At 39.7% G+C, this 17,464-nt stretch overlaps 1 protein-coding gene across 1 annotated transcript; it reads right to left on the bottom strand.

Moving 5' to 3' along the window:
• Positions 1 to 214: 214 nt before the first annotated feature.
• On the bottom strand, positions 215 to 8,431 carry LOC111864853 (gastrula zinc finger protein XlCGF8.2DB-like). Its single transcript, XM_023852410.2, has 3 exons — positions 8,065 to 8,431; positions 3,636 to 3,790; positions 215 to 1,839 (listed from the first exon to the last, which is right to left on the bottom strand). Exons 2-3 carry the CDS (start codon positions 3,756 to 3,758, stop codon positions 889 to 891), a joined length of 1,074 nt encoding a protein of 357 aa, XP_023708178.1. The 5' UTR covers positions 3,759 to 3,790; positions 8,065 to 8,431; the 3' UTR covers positions 215 to 888.
• Between the last annotated feature and the right edge of the window lie 9,033 nt (positions 8,432 to 17,464).

The following is a 17,464-nucleotide window of genomic DNA, read 5'->3' on the forward strand; positions in this document are numbered from 1 at the left end:
AATCCGAAGGATTTTTAATTGTTAGTTGGGTGGGACTAAGTCCTTTGTATTGCGGCTACTTCTGGCCTATTGTACCAGCCCCAGATTTTAGGTGAGGGTGATTGTGGAACAATTGGTGGATTGAAGATTTGTAGGGGAAACCGAAATACTAGGAGAAAACCTGCCCCAGCGCCATTTTGTCCACCACAAATCCCACTTGACCATACCCGGGATCGAACGCGGACCGTCGAATTGAGAAACCAGCGACTAACGACTTAAGCTATAGCGCGGCCGAATCCGAAGGTAACTATAATATATTAATATTAAAATATAACCGTAATATATCAATCGTCCTTCCAATAAACAATACTGAATTCACTCAAGAAAACAAGTTACGGTAATTGTGAATATTCAATGAATTGAAAACAAAAACATTAAAAATGTGAAATTAAATCTTGGACATATCCTTGTAACAGTGGACAGAGAAGATTGATGTGGGAATATTCCTGTAATACAAATGAATGAAACTACAGAAATATGAATAAAACCTATGGGAATACGAAAAGATAAAGAGTATATTATATAAACAAGTCTTAGTCAATGAAAGAGTGAGGACCTAAAAATGTGAAACAACTGGCACCGAAACTTATCATACAGTAAAATGCTCAGTTTCTGTAACCAGATAAATCCTTAGAGTAAAATATAACATTTTAAACAGAATAATTCAGTTGATACAATGAATATATTTGAAAGAAATGCGAAATTCAAATGTATCTGTACACTCGCACTGTCACTTTGAATTGATGCTTCCTTGCACATATTACACGAAAACGTTCTCTCTCATGATATTCCATGTGACGCCGTTCTTGTTTTCCACCACAAGTGAACATTCCTTTCCATATCTCACAATCATGCTAGTTCTGCACTGTGTGATTTGAGGTGCATATTAAGAACGAAGCGATGAGTGAACTTTTTCTTGCACAAATTACACGAAATATGCCGTTCTTCACTGTGCACCCTCAGATGATTTTTCAGGATATCTCTTCTAGCGAAAGTTTTCTTACACACTTCGCAAGAAAAGGGTCTTTCTCCACTGTGTATTCTGAGATGTATTTTTAGGTGATGGAGCTGAGTGAACCGTTTCTTACAAACATCACACGAGAACGGTCGCTCTCCACTGTGTGCCCTGAGATGCCTGTTTAGGTAACAGCGCTGTGTGAAAGTCTTCTCGCACATTTGACATGAAAACGGTCGTTCTCCAGTGTGCATTCTGAGATGCGTGTTTAGGTTAGAGCGCTGGGCGAACGATTTCTTACACATTTTGCACGAAAAAGGCCGTTCTCCACTATGAACTCTGAAATGTTTGTTTAGGTCAGAGCGCAGGGCGAATATTTTCTTACACAATTCGCACGACAACGGCTGTTCTGCACTATGTGCGCTGAGATACCAGTTTAGGTGAAAGTGGTGGGCCAACGTTTTGTTACACACTTTGCAAGAAATTGGCCCTCCTGCAGTGTGCACTCTGGTATGGTTGTACAAATTATAGCGACTGCTAAACTTCTTCTTGCTATCTTTGCAAGAAAAAGACTTACTGCGACCACTTGATCCTTGTACTGCACTATGCTTGGGAGTTAACGATGGGACACACATTTTACAAAGACACGTTGTTTCTCTGTTACTTCCACTTGCATGTCCCAAGAAATTATTCTCACGAGACAATGACTTCTTACATATCTCACAAAAATCGAAGTTTTCTTCTCTGTTTAACAATTCTGCTCCCTGTTCACGAAGAAATTCTTTGGCATTAACATCCTTAATGACGTGTGTTGCTTCAATATTTGCTGCATTTAATTGAACACTCTGAAAGAAACAGAAATGCTATCAGATCCTGCAGCGGAGTTGACCTCGGAGACATTTTGCGCTAACACACCTGACACATTTACAAATACTGTTACACAAGCGTAAACCATGATGATACAATATTGTGTCCCAACTTGGTTCTCAAAGTTTACTAATAGAAACATAAATTTCTCTTAGTAAATACTAGCATGTGTCTCTCAGGTTAAGATGGAAATGTTGCATGCGGCATACGCCATGCTACGCTTTAATTAACCCAGTGCGTTAAATTGGTCCTCCCACCGACTGGAATTATTTGAGAGAGTAGAATCACCCTTTACCTTGTATGTGTAAGAATTTTAGAAACAAGTTTCTTGAAATTCTTACTGGTTTAGGGCATGTTGAACAGTGCGTAAATGATATTCCTGTACGTAAAGTTAAATCGTATGATCCTGTTGTACTGCACAGGTCTTAATTTGCCTTTTGCCTATATGCCGTCTATGTGTAACTTCGGTTACTATTCAACTGTCTATTTTTTATCGGTACATGTTCAGGCCATTCTCAGGTGTACAAGTTGCTGTGATTAAGGAATATTCTGTTCACTTTCTCTTATGCAGTTACCTCACTTTACTTCTAATTATGTGGGTTAATCATCTGTTTTCCTTTTGGTTTCCTTAAGCTGTACGTCTTTTGCCTTATTCGTAATATATGTGTCAAGTTAGAGCTTTGTTTTGAGGTGTACATGTATAGTTAGTTACTGTATGTATGGTGTTACGGTTTTGTTAGATTTTTGGGCTCTGACTCTTTTGTCTCTTATTATTTATGGTGGTCCACCATCATGTTCCGTGTTTGTATGTGTTTTCGTATCGTTGATTGTGTTGCTGCCATAAGACGTAATGTGTGTTGTGTGCTGCTTTCTGGTGTTTGTTTCCTGTAATCCTTTGAATATTGAGTTATGTGTGTCGGTGTAAATCAAAATAATACTGTAATATGTAACTTCATATATTACAGATTAAGCAAACACGTGCAGGTCAAGGAAACCAAAGTGAAAGCAGATGGCTAAACCGCATAAACGGAAGTAAGCCAAGGCAAACATAAGAGACACAAAAAGCATTACAGTGAACAGCAGATTCCTTAATCAGAACCTGTACATGTGAAGGTGGTCGGTTAGACCGAAAAGATATGGTGTAAAAAAACGACGGATGAATAATACAGAAGTTGCATATAGACGCCATTAAAACAAAAGGCATAATCACTTATTTCTGTACATTTGCAGAAATCTGGGATTGCCTTGATACTTAAATATTCTTATCCTGTGATTATTAGTCTGGATTTTATTAATTGAAATTAATAACACATCTGCGCCTCTTTCTTCAATTTGTTGCATGTAAAAAGCATTGCTCTTTTAAGAAGAAGACTGCACGTGTAATTTGGAACTGGGGAAAAATAAATGCATAGCGTATATTTGTGCTGAATCGTTTAGGAACGTAGACTCGTAGAACACCAAGAGAGAACTGCGAGTGTAATAAGAGACTGGATATTAGCGGAACAAATTTTTGGGATGTGTCTTAAAGTGAAACGAATGTCTATTTTGCCTAAGTGTTTTGAAATTTCGCTTGTAACATGAAGGTGAATAAGACTTCGTGGATGTGAGATTTATAGAGATCCTTCATATACACAGAGTGAACTGCAATGAAGATAAGTGCACAAGATGTAGTTACTGGGCACATATAATTTAGATTAAGACAATTATGATTTGAAAAAACCTAGTAATAAAAATGCTTCTGCTATAAATTTATAATTGAACACACAACACTTACAGCCTGATTCTTCAAAGCAGGAAATGTCCAGTCAACTCGTGTTAGAATTACTTTTGGGACTCGAGTTGCTAAGGAATGCAACGTCCTTCGCAGTCTCGCAAGGCGTGCTTCTTCACTTGCCATTTTTCTTTTGTTAATCTTCTCTTTCTGTTGTTCTGTGGCGAACACACACAAAGTTTAGACGCTGACACACCAAATACATCACTCTGATGTTAGAAAATGAAGGAATAAAATTAGATATGATATTCTATACATAAATCGGAAGGTTTAGAACCATGTTATTGACATTTCCAGTGTTTTTAAATTAAATGCCTTCTATGCGAGTGCAATGAGCATTTACATATGAATACATCTTTCGACAGGTTCTGTTGCGAGGCACTGAAGCGCAGTTAGTATAAATTAACGGCTTTTCAATTCCGCGTTATAGCTCAAGCGCTTAGTCGCTGGCATCCCACCCTGGTGGCCCGGGTTCGATCCCGGGTTTGGTCAAGTGTTATTTGTGGTGGACAAAGTAGACTGGGGCAAATTTTCTCCAAGTAATTCGGTTTCCCCTTCCAATCTTCATTCCACCAATTGCTCCACAATCACCCTCACATCATCTGGGGCTCGAGTAATAGGCCAGAAGTTGCCGCAGTACAATGGACTAAGTCCCACCCCACTAACATAAAAAAAACTGTTTTCATAGGCCAATTTCTCAATCTTATTGCAAAATATATAAAAGAGTTTCGTTGAGGACTTAAAAGTTGAAATTAAATAATTAAGCAGGTGTTCGAAAACAAACTTCAACTTCTCTATTTCACAGCGTCCAGACCAGGCCTGAGACCCATCCAGACTCTTGTCTACTTGGTAGAGGTGGATATTTACATGGGGGTAAATAGGCAAAGTCTTTTAGCTGATCACTCGTCTCATTTAGTGCCGATTTGAAGAACGGTGGAGATATACCTCCATTCCCATATGTACATTCATACATGGTTTACTGCTTGATTAATTAAACACAGAGACAACTTTACCTTTTTTCTACCAAATAATTCATACAATCATACATGGTTTTATGCTTGATTAATTAAACACAGAGACAACTTTACTTTTTTCTACCAGATAATTCTATATAGGAAAAATTTCGAAATATTAATGAAATTAAAAATCTACGTTACATGCAACTTTCTTCGGTCACCCACACATCCCAATAAACCACTAGAGTACAGAACAAATACTGCAATTCTAGGCGTATTTTCTACATTTTCTGTTAATTTGTCACTGAATTTCTTTCAATTTACATAATCCTTTCAGCCGCACTATGGCCCTGTTAGAGGCTGATTTGACCCCAGGGCCATTGTGCGGCTGGAGTATTTACGTATTTTTTTGTATATTATACATTTTCATATTTTGCTTATTTTATTAACATCTCACAGGATGTTCATTTCCGAACTGCTGTCGTACATATGCTTTAGAAAAAACCGGATTTGGTTTAGCAGCAGAAAATTTTCTATTGGTCTGAACCTAGTCACGTAAAAATATGGGATTGACTCTAAATTCTTTCACCTGAAATATTTCTGAATCCTCCACTCATTACAGCAACACTGTACTGATATCGAGGGCTACTAATATTATAATATACTGGAGCATGTAGACCCGTTACTGAATAACGCCTTTGCAAACAGACAGGTTCCTACGGTGACGAGTCCGCGCGCAACAATAGAGAAACTGTTGTAAACGGTGTTTTCTATGCGGCCCGTCCTAAAATATTATAAGGAAAATAACTGGAGCTTGAGTTCACATAGACTGAGGTCCCCTGAGGCTCATGTTACATTGAATGAACGGAATATCCTCTTCGTCAATCATGTAATATATTTGGGTGTAACCTTCGATAAGAGGATTACCTGGAGACTGCAAAAAGAAACGATTGAAGTCTATGCAGTCAGATCTTTTATTAGAAAGTACTCCTATTCAGAAGTGAGCGTTTAAGCGCCAAAAATAAACTAATCATCCATAAGGCACTGATCACAACATTAATGGCTTATGCTTGCCACGCTTGCGTATTAACGGCAAACACCCACCTACTGAATTTGTAGCGCCTACAAAACGAATTTCTCAGCGCCATTCGAAATTTTCCAAGGCGCACACCGGTCCGATATTTGCACATGACTTTCGACCTTCTCTTTGTATACGATTATAAGAAAGCTGTGCAGGCGACAAGCAGAAGTCATACAAAATCTTGAGAATGAACATGTTCGGGGTACAGGATATGGCGTAGCCAGGTATAGAATATATAAGAGACTTAATCTTTGCGCTGGCGAAGCTTACGACTGTTCAATCGTCTAAGCTGCTGTTGTAGCGTAAGATACGTAAGATATGTACAGTTTTCTTTGCAAAGCCTGTACTTAGAGAGGACTCAAGCCCGTGTCATGGCTCAAACGATTAGTCACAGGTTTCCCTACACGGTGGCCCAGGTTTGATCCCCGGTATGGTCAAGATGGTTTTGTGGTGGGCAGAGTGGCACTGGGGCATGTTTTCTCCGAGTACTTCGGTTACCCATGCCAATCTTCATTCCACCAGTTGCTCTACAGTCACCCTCACCTATCATCTGGGGTTGGTACAATAGGCCAGAAGTGGCAGCAGTACAAGTACAAGTCCCACCCCACAGGTAATAAGAAATACAGAGGACTCACATATAGCGCGAAAGGAAGAATTCAATAACATGCGACACGTGCATTTGACGAAAGGCCAGGCATACGCGTATTCATAAGAGATAATCTGTCTTCCCGTTAGAGAAGATATTACGTAAAGACTATCGTTGCAAGGCCTCGGTTGAAAAAGAAAACCGTCTGATCGTGAGTCTCAATTGTTTTAACGCCAAGAATACATGATTGGCGGTTAACAGCAAGTCATAATAAGATTTTGACGTCGACTTTTAGAGGTTAGAGATGTGGGTTATTTCCTGGACAGTAATGAACCGAGCACGGTAAACGTAGGCTCTCCATTATTGGAAGCCTTTGCCAAGGAACGACTGTGAAGACACAGTAGATTGAAAAGATATAATTTTGATGTTATTATTTTTAATTGATCAGCGATGGCGCTATAATTAAGTGTAGTGATAAGTCGAGTTTTAGGAAGATCAACAAATAAAACCTCCAATCCAAGCTCTGCCAGTTGTCACTCCAACTAGTGAAGACATAGCTCTTCTGTTTTTATTTGTTATTTTGAATTATCTGGCGAAATATAGGGGGTAGCACTGGCTACGTTCTGGACGACCATGATGTCGGAGTTCGTGTCTCGTTAGTGTCAAGAATATTTATATCTCCGTGTCGCCTAGAACGGCTCTGGGGTCCACCGAACCTCCTATACAATGGGTACTAGGGTCCCTCTCCCCGGGAGTAAAGCGGCCGGGGCTTGAATCTGGCCACTCCAACTAATGCGGAGGTCAAGAATATATAGATCTATACATCCACGCCCCCATACGGCTTTATGGTGTAATGCTTATTTGGTTAAGCTCAGGGACAACCTTAACTTACCTTACCGTATATCTGACATGTCACGGACCTCAAATGAAACACTTCGTCTAACAAATTTCGAATCCAACGGGACATGTCGTCGGAAGAGAGGGCACTCTCTAGGGTACGGCTTAGTAAACACGTAACGATGGCAACATGCAAGAAGCAAAAAGGAAGTTGTTTTGACAGACACAGGCACAAAGACAGAAAGGGAATGCAAATGCCTCCTTCAATTTATTCCAAAATGAGGAATGTAGGCCAAAATATATCACATTGTATATCTGAATAAAGTCTAAACATCATTATGAACGCCATTGCTTGTACGAACACTCGCCTGTGAGAATATCTGTAAGTTACGTTTAACGCGGTGCCAGTTTTGATGGAAACACAATATTTATGGAGATAAAGCAGGCTTCACCGTTTGCCAGTAAAGCTTGCAAAAATTTGTAAACAAGGCACACAGTTACATGGACGGGCTTGTGGGTATCAAACACAATAAATATGGAAGCAGACAATCCTGTTTCACCGGTTACTAATAGAAATAAAACAGATCGTCGTTATATTATCTGTAGGGAAGTAGAGAACCACAGAAGGTTAATCCCTTTCAATACGAAGAAAGTTTGTTCCTTATAATCACAGATTAACTTTAAATATAACGTTTTATGAAATGTTTTGAACATTAACCGAGGAATTTTTATTTTCTATTGAGCGAATGAGAATTAAAAACGTAGGTCGTACGTCACGGCTACAAAATATATCTCAATTACGAAAGAGTCCGTCCAATAATGTTTAGGAAAATAATCGTAGCTTATCATGAGAATCATGTAAATCCCTTAATATTTTCTTTAGCCAAAACGCAGATTTTCTACAGTGTTAAAAGTCTTAATATACATATACAGATTGTTAAAAATAGTTAAATGTAAATGGATAGTACTCACTAAAATGAGGGAATATTCTCAGTCTAATGTGTCCACAAACCAGTGCCTACTCAGATATGGGCGATGTTCATCTGAGCCATACCGCAGATTCTGCACGTGTGTCCCATGCATTTCAAAACGTCTTTCAACTCTTCGGCGCACAGAAGTGCGCACTCTGCCTGAAGTTCATAGCTTCACTCCAATCCCCTAACAGGCATTCGTTACTCGTTGCTATAATACCTTCAAATCACTGATTGACACTGAGTACACAAAACACTTCCTGTGTCCCACAGCCGAAATACAGAAAACTGAGATCAGAGAATTGTGAACGCCAATTGTCAGGTCCTCCGCGTGTTATCACTCTTCAAGGAAAGTCTGGCTGTGTTGGTGTCTGACAATGTAGAGAAAATGAGGTGGTGCCCTATCAGGCATAACCACGAAATAGCTAACAACATAATGACGGTGCACTGAACCGGTTTGTTTGCTTGGAAAGACAAGTGGTCCTAAGTTTCGATCACCTAAGGCGCCCACTTAGACCCTGGCTCCCATATATTATCAAGCAATGATTCCTGGAAATATGATTACGGGGACTTGTTTTGCTCATTTTTGTGGGTTCTATACACCTTACAGATTTTAACATCAACCTCTGTAACTACGTGTATCGTTCCATGCCCCACCCTTCGGTACTTCCTTCTGAGTCCCATTCCTTCTATACCATAGCTTCATCCTCTTCTACTCCATTGTTCCCCATCATGTCATGGCCTCCTGAGCCCCTTCCTAGGATTCCTCTGTCTCCCTAGCGTTGCAGCAACATCTTTTTTGGCTCCAATTTTTATTTATTATCTTTATAATTTGCTTCTGAGCTGCACAATCGACTGCGCTCTGGATTTCGGTTTGTAAAGACACTGTTATTTTCCTTGCACTATGCATGTATTATTATTGTTATTAATTAGGATGCATAGCTAGGCAACCGCGCGATAATCACCTCGCATGAACGCACTCAAGCTTAGCTCGTTGTTAGGCAACACTCAGCGCGCCATTGGACTGGTTGAGATATCAATCACGTGACGTGTATTCTATGTTGTTTTCCGTAAGCAACAATAGGACTGTGTTCTCCGTGCGTGTTCGATGCGGAAGCTATATAACGGCATTTACAGAACAACAGTTTTTTTAAGTGACAGAGTTCTGAGTTCTCGGTGGAAATTAGCCACAGAAACTTCGTCGTGTGAAGACCTGGAGCGATTCGAAAATTTCATTCATGTGTAATAAATGGTTTGTGATTCAGTGAGACTTATAGTTCCTGTGTTCTAGTCGTGATACCAGGAGAAGTGTAATGTGTGTGTGTGTGTGTGTGCGCGCGCGCGCGCTGTCGTGTGTGCTTGCGTGTAACAGTGAATTATAAACTGTAGAAACTGTGATTCATTAAACCCTGAACCCGCTTTATTAGTCATTGATACACGTGCCAATATTTTTATTTGCACTGTTATATAAATTCACCTATTCATTCGACGTATTTTATATATTTGCCTTGTCTTTGTGTGAGACCTCACCCAATTTGACCTACGCCGACTTCTGCCGTAACAACTTAAATTGCTCTTATGAAGGGGAGGGGGCGCCATGATGGCCCTAAAAATATTTAACAGTGTTACATTCAAGTTACCTACAGAAAGGAATACGCGTTTTCGTGTAAACGGTGGGTTACATTTTATCGATTTTACCCGATGAATAAGCATCATTATGATTTCCAAATGTCCATTTTCATGGAAACCTGCACACGGGCTATTGAGTTGTCCTATAAGGACAGACGGACTGCTGGATCAAAGTGACTGTAATTTCCGTAACCCCTCTGACTATATAAAATTGCCTGCCTCGTCTAACGTGTTCCCTGATACGGTGCAATTTTGTCGGGAATTTTTTGTAACGTGGAAAATAAAGTAGATTTTCATGTGGTGGAATTTATTGCCTAATTCCGTAAAAATTGTAAAAAAATCATAAATAATTTCAAACATAATTTATTTGTTCTGTTAAATATTACTAAAGAGATGAAACAAAACAGCTTTACAGTTGACAACAGATTCCTTAATCACAGAAACCTGTACACCTTTAGATGGCCGGTTGGCCGAAAGAAAGACGACGGTTGAATAGTAAACGAAATTGCCCATAGACGACATACAAGCGAAATGCAAAGTCAGATCTGTACATTGCACAAGGATGCTGCGATATAATATTAGGACTCACGTAGACTTAGTAAAATTTGGCGTCGTGACAAATTTTCTTTACTAACACCAACAAGGCTGAACCATTATCCCAATCAATATGCGACTTGCCTCATAAAATGTTTTGTAGTGTATATTATTAATAAAGCAGTGAGATACTATGGCTTATATAGGTGTACATTCGAAAATACTGTAAAAATATTGTTACCTGTCAGGTATCGAGTGTTAGGACATTGTCCCAGAAGGGATAAGGGACGTGACTGTCTGGCGTTCAGCGGGTACTGCTTCAGAGAATCTCAAATACATCTTCTGTACTTATTTAAGGAAAGGCACAATAAAGTTATCACAACACAAGCTCATTGTGCCATATTATGCAGTATTTTTTAACCAAGTCTTGTCCTGTTCCTCTAATACTACCTAGGTCCGACAACTTCTCTTCTTAAGTCTCGAAGGATTCTTCTGTGCCGTGCAGAGTGCAATGGCGAAATCGAGTTTCAAATGGACCATTGGTTAACTGAGCGGCGTTTTCCTTCGTGATTATTATTTTATCCCTGTGTAATATTTCATGACCGCCTCTGTGGTCCAGTGGTGAGCGTTCCTGGCTAAAATCCAAAGGTCCAGGTTCGATTCACGGCTCTACCAGATTTTTTCGGAGTAGTAGTGTTTCTGAAACGGGATCCACTTAGCCTCATGATGATAATTGAGGAGCTATTTCAAGGAAATATTGGCTCCGGTCTAGAAAATCGAAATTAAAAGGCCGTGGGGATTCGTTGCGCTGACCACGCGATAGCCTCTGTCTGAAAAAGTTGGCACTAAACTTCGCCGACAAGAGGCGGTCGCTCGGTCGGTATGGTTCGCTTGCGGAATGAAATAACAGAGTTTGTTTGTTTGATTATATTTCATGTCTGCGATAACGGATTTGTTGTAAGCCAATGAGAGGATGGTGGTGATGCGTGAAGCCGACAGAGAAATAGAGAAGCTGAATTCAAGAAAGTGATGGCCGAGAATTGGCGACAAGGCTGTAAGCTATTCACAATGCCAACCAGATGAGCGTGGAACCAGAAACGGAACGCCAAGGGAAGATGAATCAGTGGATAGAGGACATGAAGAATGGTATAAAGGAGAGGTCGGACTGGTAAGAAGACACAGAGGAAGCCCCAGATAATATATAGGCTATTGATCCCGCGATAGCCAACTTTGAAGAAATGATGGCCATGACGAGGACTAATGAAGGAAATATGGAGGACAAGGATTTGAAGGCAAATCCGGAATAGATGGAATATGAGTCGTAACGTTCCTAAGGAAGATACCGTAGTGAAATCGGTCAAAGGAAAGAATCAGTGGCACAGAGAGCTGCATCTATCTGCAAGGCGTCGCGGAGAGCCGAAGGAACTGACGCGTGGTGATTGCGAATCTCGGAGTGATTGTCCGCTATCCGGAATGAGTATGAGTCGCATTGCATAAGTCCCACGACGCAGGGAACAGGTGTTTCATAGACAATGAAAAGACGATATTGCACCGAGAACACGGAAAGGAGAACGGAGGAAAATAGATACTGAAAGGAACAAGAATGCAAAAATGGCATAAGGGACGGAGACTTAAGGCAGCAACCACCAAACAGCAAGCGAATAAAGGACCTAGGCGACAGTCGGCTACTATGTCTAAGAAAGAAGAAGGTAACCACGAACGGAACCGTAGGGTGTAGCTCAGGACAGCCATCAAATCTGGAAAGCGAACGGAAGATCAGGGAACACGTAGATTAAATTTTCAGAGAGAAGATCACGAAACAAGTAGTCGGAACATCCAGCGGGTTAGGAAGAATTATGAATTTAAATTTGTGGAGTTTTCGATCCCCTCCGAAGCGGAAAATGAAGCAGCGTTAGTGTAAGAAGAGTGGATATGGGGAACACCGGTCGCTCCAAGGTTTACGGGCCCTACTTCTGGAAAAGGGACAGAAAGGGAGAAAGAGACACTTTGCATTATGGTGAGAACCTGGATTAAATGGAAAAGTATAAGGAAACCACTCGGGACGAGCTGGCCTTGAGGACGGGCAGTGGTAGCGGTTAGAGAACAGCCAACTTAGGGAGAGAGAGAGAGAGAGGAATAAGGAACGGCTTGCTAAAAACGTTGAATGCACAGTCACCGGAAAGCAAGATAAGTTATACACCATTAGTCTCCTCGGGAAACAGAGACTTCCGGAGTGGGCGATGTCATATTGTCACATGTCACAGTGACAAAATCTGGGATTTGGATCAGTTAAATTTATTAACAACCTACAGCTCGTAACAACAATTAATTATTACACTATTTCTGCTTTTAAAAATTTGCAGTTATTCCATAATCATCGTCACTGGTTTTCATGTATTTATAACACAGGAACTATAAGAGTCTCACTGAATTAAACACTCCACATATAGGAAAGAAGTTATATCTTCTACTAACACGTTAAATTTTCAGTTGCCAACTTCTACTTCTACGAAATTATCTTCTACCAAGAACTGACTTGTTTAATTGTTCGGGTGATTCTGCTGCTATTACTGCTCGTAAATCATAACTGCTGTACTACTCCAGCTTTTTGCTCTCATCTTGTACTGTAACTTATTTATATAGCCGCGGAACGGACATGGACCTTCAGTAAATACATTCCCCGTGATCGCTTACAGACCAGTCAATTGCTGTGTCGGTAGGATCTATAGAAAGCATAATTTCTTCTATTGTTGCAAGTACAACTGTGTTTACAGTTCTGTTGTCTGGCAACACGATGACCAATCCGTTATAATATTCATCCTTATAGAATAATAGCAGTTTCAATGCAAAATAGATTATGATTGGAAGCAAGGAAGATGTTAAAATTCTTTACACTGGAAAAAAAAACCCAGTTACATCAGTTGAACACCAGTTCAATAAAACACATAAACAGCAAAAAATTTTCGGCACGAGCCAGAGAAATCACATAAGAAAACCGAATCCGAAGGTAACTATAATTTTCCAAAATTACATTATATAAACCCAATGTACCAATTGGGCTTCCAATAATCAATACTGAGTTAATGCTCGTAAAGTAGCTAATTTAATCGTAAAAATTCAATGAAGTGAACAGAATATATTACAAATTTGAAATTAAATTTTGAATATATCTTCATAACAATAAACAGAGAAGAGTGATTTGTGATATTCCTGTAATAGAAAGATACAAAGCTTCAAAGAGTTTAACAAAACTTATACTCGTAAGAATACGAAAGGAATGAGAGTACATGTGAGGAAATAAATGTGACAGAAATTGTCCCGAGACATATCAGACGATAAAACATTTACATATTCTAACCAGTGGAATTCTTGAAGCAAAACAGATTATTTTATACACCATAATTCAGTTGAGAAAATAAATATATTTTCATAGAAATGCAAAATTAATATATGTATCTGTATAATCTCACTTTCGCGTTGAATGGATGCTTTCTCTCTCATGATATTCCGCGTGACACCTTTTTAATTTTCAGCCGAGAGTGGACATTCCATCCATATTGCACGATCATGCTTGTTCTGCACTGTGTGATTTGAGATGCATATTCAGAATGAAGCGATGAGTGAACCCATTCTTGCACACTTTGCATGGAAACGGTAGTTATTCACTGTGTACTCTGAGATGCATGTACAAGTCAGAGCGCTGAGCGAAACATTTCTCACACAATTTGCATGAAAAAAGGACGTTCTCCTTTATGCACCCTCAGATGCTTCTGCAGGATAGAGCGCTGAGTGAAAGTTTTCTCACACATTAAGCAAGAAAATGGCCGTTCTCCACTGTGTATTCTTACACGATTTTTCAGGCTAGAGATCTGAGTGAATGTTTTCTTACACATTTCGCAATAAAATGGCCGTTCTCCTCTGTGCACCCTCGGATGATTCTGCAGGCTAAATTTCTCAGCGAAAGCCTTCTTACATACTTCGCAAGAAAATGGTCGATCTCTATTGTGTACTTTTCGATGCCTGTACAGGTTATGGAGCTGAGTGAACCCCTTCTTACACACTTCGCAGGAAAATGGCCGTTCTCCAGTGTGTACCCTGATATGATTCTGTAGATTAACACCACCAGTGAAACTCCTCTTGCATACATTGCATGCAAAAGGCCGCAAACAACCACTGTATCGTTGTGCTTCACTACGCTTAGGAGTTAAGGATGTGGCACACATTTCACAACGCGACATTGTTTCTCTGCTGCTTCCACTCGCATGTTCCGACAGATTATATCTACGAGAGAATGATTTCCTGCATATCTCGCACGTATGTACGTCCCCTTCTCTGTATGACTCTGGCAATCCTGCACTCTGTTCACAAAGACATTCTTCTGCATTAACGTCCTCATTGAGGTGCGTTGTTGCACTTAATTTAACACTCTGAAAGAAAGAGAAAGTGTATCAGGACCTACAGTGGTTTTGAAGTATTTCAGGCGTCACCTTGACAAATATTGTTACATGAGAAGGAAGCTAGATGGCATTGTGTCTCCTCGTGAATCACAAACACGCCAATTATTGGTGGATTTTGCGAGTGATGATTCAATTTTATACAGGTAAGTATAGGAATTATTTGAAACCTTTATTGATTAAAGCACATACAGTTTTTCTGCATGACATTCCAGGACATTTGCAGAAATTTCTGAGTCCATTGCATGCGTAGTATAATTCCTTACTCCATATCCTGTTGGTTTATCTATATAGCTATTAAGTAATGAAGTAATTAAATTAGTAGAATTTTTAATTAATTCTTATTTATATGCNAACTGTATATTCCCAATGTCACGTTGAATTGATTCTTCCTTGCACACATTAAATGAAAACCTTCTCTCTCAAGATATTCCATGTGACGCATTCATTTTTCCTTGACGAGTGAACATTCCCTTCCATATCTCACGATCATGCTTGTTCTGCACTGTGAGATTTGAGGTGCATATTCGGAGGGAGGTGGCGGGTGAACCGTTTCTTGAACAATTTACAATAAAATATGCCTATCTCCACTGTGCACTCTAAGATGTTTCTTCAGGATATATCTCTTAGCGAAACTTTTTTTACACACTTCGCAAGAAAAGGGTCTTCCTCCACTGTGTATTCTGAGATGTGTGTTTAGGTTATGGAGCTGAATGAACCATTTCTTACACACATCGCACGAGAACGGTCGCTCTCTAGTGTGTACTCTGAGATGCCTGTTTAATGTAGATCTCTGTGCGAAAGTTTTCTTACACACTTTGCACGAAAAAGTCCTTTTTCCATTGTGAATTCTTAAATGTTTGTTTAGGGTAGGGCCCTGGGCGAACGATTTCTTGCACACTTGCAAGAAAAAGGCCGTTCTCCATTGCGAATTCTTAAATGGTTTTCTGGGTTAGAGTGCAGGGAGAACGATTTCTTACACACTTTGCACGGAAAAGGCCTTCCTCCATTGTGAAGTCTGAGATGTGTGATTAGGGTAGAGCGCTGGGCGAACGATTTCTTACACACTTTGCACGAAAAATACCGTTCTCCATTGTGAATTCTTAAATGTTTATTTAGGTCGGAGCGCTGGCGAACCTTTTCTTACACACTTCGCAAGAGATCGGTCGTTCTAGACCCTGTGTCCTGAGATGCCGGTTATGTGAGAGTGCAGGGAGAACGATTTTTTGTACACTTTGCACCAAAAAGGCCCTTCTCCATTGTGAACTCTGAGATGTGTGTTTAGGTTAGAGCGCTGGGCGAATATTTTCCTACACATTTTGCACGAAAGAAGCTGTTCTCCATTGTGAACTATGAAATGTCTGTTTAGGTGAGAATGCTGGGAGACCGTCTCCCTACACACTTCACATGAAAATGGCCGTTCTGCAGTGTGCACCCTGGTATGGTTGTGAAAATTAGAGTGACTAGCGAACTTCTTGCAATCTTTGCGAGAAAAACACTCTCTGAGACCACTTGATTCTTTTACTGCATTATGCTTAGAAGTTCACCATGTGACTCACATTTCACAACGAGACATTATTTCTCCGTTACTTCCACTTGCACGTTCCAACTAATTATTCCCACGAGACATTGACTTCTTACATATGTCGCAAGAATCGAAGTTTTTTTCTCTGTTTAACAGTTCTGCTCCCTGTTCACGACGAAGTTCCTTGGCATTAACATCCTTAATGACGTGTGTTACTTCAATATTTGCTGAATTTAATTTAACACTCTGAAAGAAACAGAATTGCTATCAGATCATGCAGTTGAGTTGGGCTCGGACACATTTTGCACTATTACATCTGACAACTTTACAAATACTCAACAGTGAAAACAACACAGCACGCCACGAACATACAGAAGACGATAACAAGAATCTCTTTCTCATGATATACAGGCGGCACAAGTTCGGCCCCCATCAAGAAAGACGATAGGAGAAGAGACACGAAACTACATGTTTTCTTATTTTATCTTAAACAACAAAGTTTTAAATATTTTTAAAATTTTATTATACCAGGAAAGCTGCTGTGATTGTGAAAATTTTTATTTTGGTGTATATTGTGCATTGCAGGTTTGTGTGTGTATATATATTAGCATTAAGGACACCCATTGTGTAATTAGTTTCCAAATAAATATCAATGTTGCCTCTGAAGATGGTTCGTAAGGACAGAAACATGTAGGATTGCTAAGCTTTCAATTAGTAAAAACTTGAAAAGTCACACTGGACGGAGTTGTTTCATCTTTGTAACTGTTAGTGTGACGGAACAGAATGAAATAAATGAAATTTACATATACTGTTACACAAAGAGAAACCACGATGACATCTGTCCCAACTTGGTCCTCAAAGTTTATTAATCGAAACATAAATTTCTCTAAGTAAATTGTAGCATGTGTCTGTCAGTTTAAATGGAAACCTTGCATGCGGCACACGCCACACCCAGTGAGTTAAACTGATTCTTCCACCGACTGGAATTATTTGCGAGATAAGAATCGCCCTTTGCCTTGTATGTGTAAAAAAAAACAAATTACAGAAAAGTTTCTTGAAATTCTTACTGGTTTGGATCAGGTTGAACAGTGTGAAAATTATATTCTTGTACATAAAGTTAGATCGTATCTTCATTGTCGCTACATTTTCGGGACATGAGAAGTGTTCGCTTGACTGTCGTAGCGTATAGATCGGCTGCTCGTGCTAGTGAAATCGCTGCGATAAGAAGTAACTGTAAACAAACCCGTCCAAGTTCATAA

Source organism: Cryptotermes secundus, unplaced genomic scaffold, assembly GCF_002891405.2.
Source record: "Cryptotermes secundus unplaced genomic scaffold, Csec_1.0 scaffold1914, whole genome shotgun sequence".
In the NCBI taxonomy this organism is placed as follows: domain Eukaryota; kingdom Metazoa; phylum Arthropoda; class Insecta; order Blattodea; family Kalotermitidae; genus Cryptotermes; species Cryptotermes secundus.

Excerpts from the sequence above, each read along its gene's own strand:
- LOC111864853 (XM_023852410.2), bottom strand. The coding sequence starts at position 3,758 with ATGGCAAGTGAAGAAGCACGCCTTGCGAGACTGCGAAGGACGTTGCAT. Across the intron at positions 1,840-3,635 it reads CTGCTTTGAAGAATCAGGCT|AGTGTTCAATTAAATGCAGC; the intron begins GTAAGTGTTGTG and ends TGTTTCTTTCAG.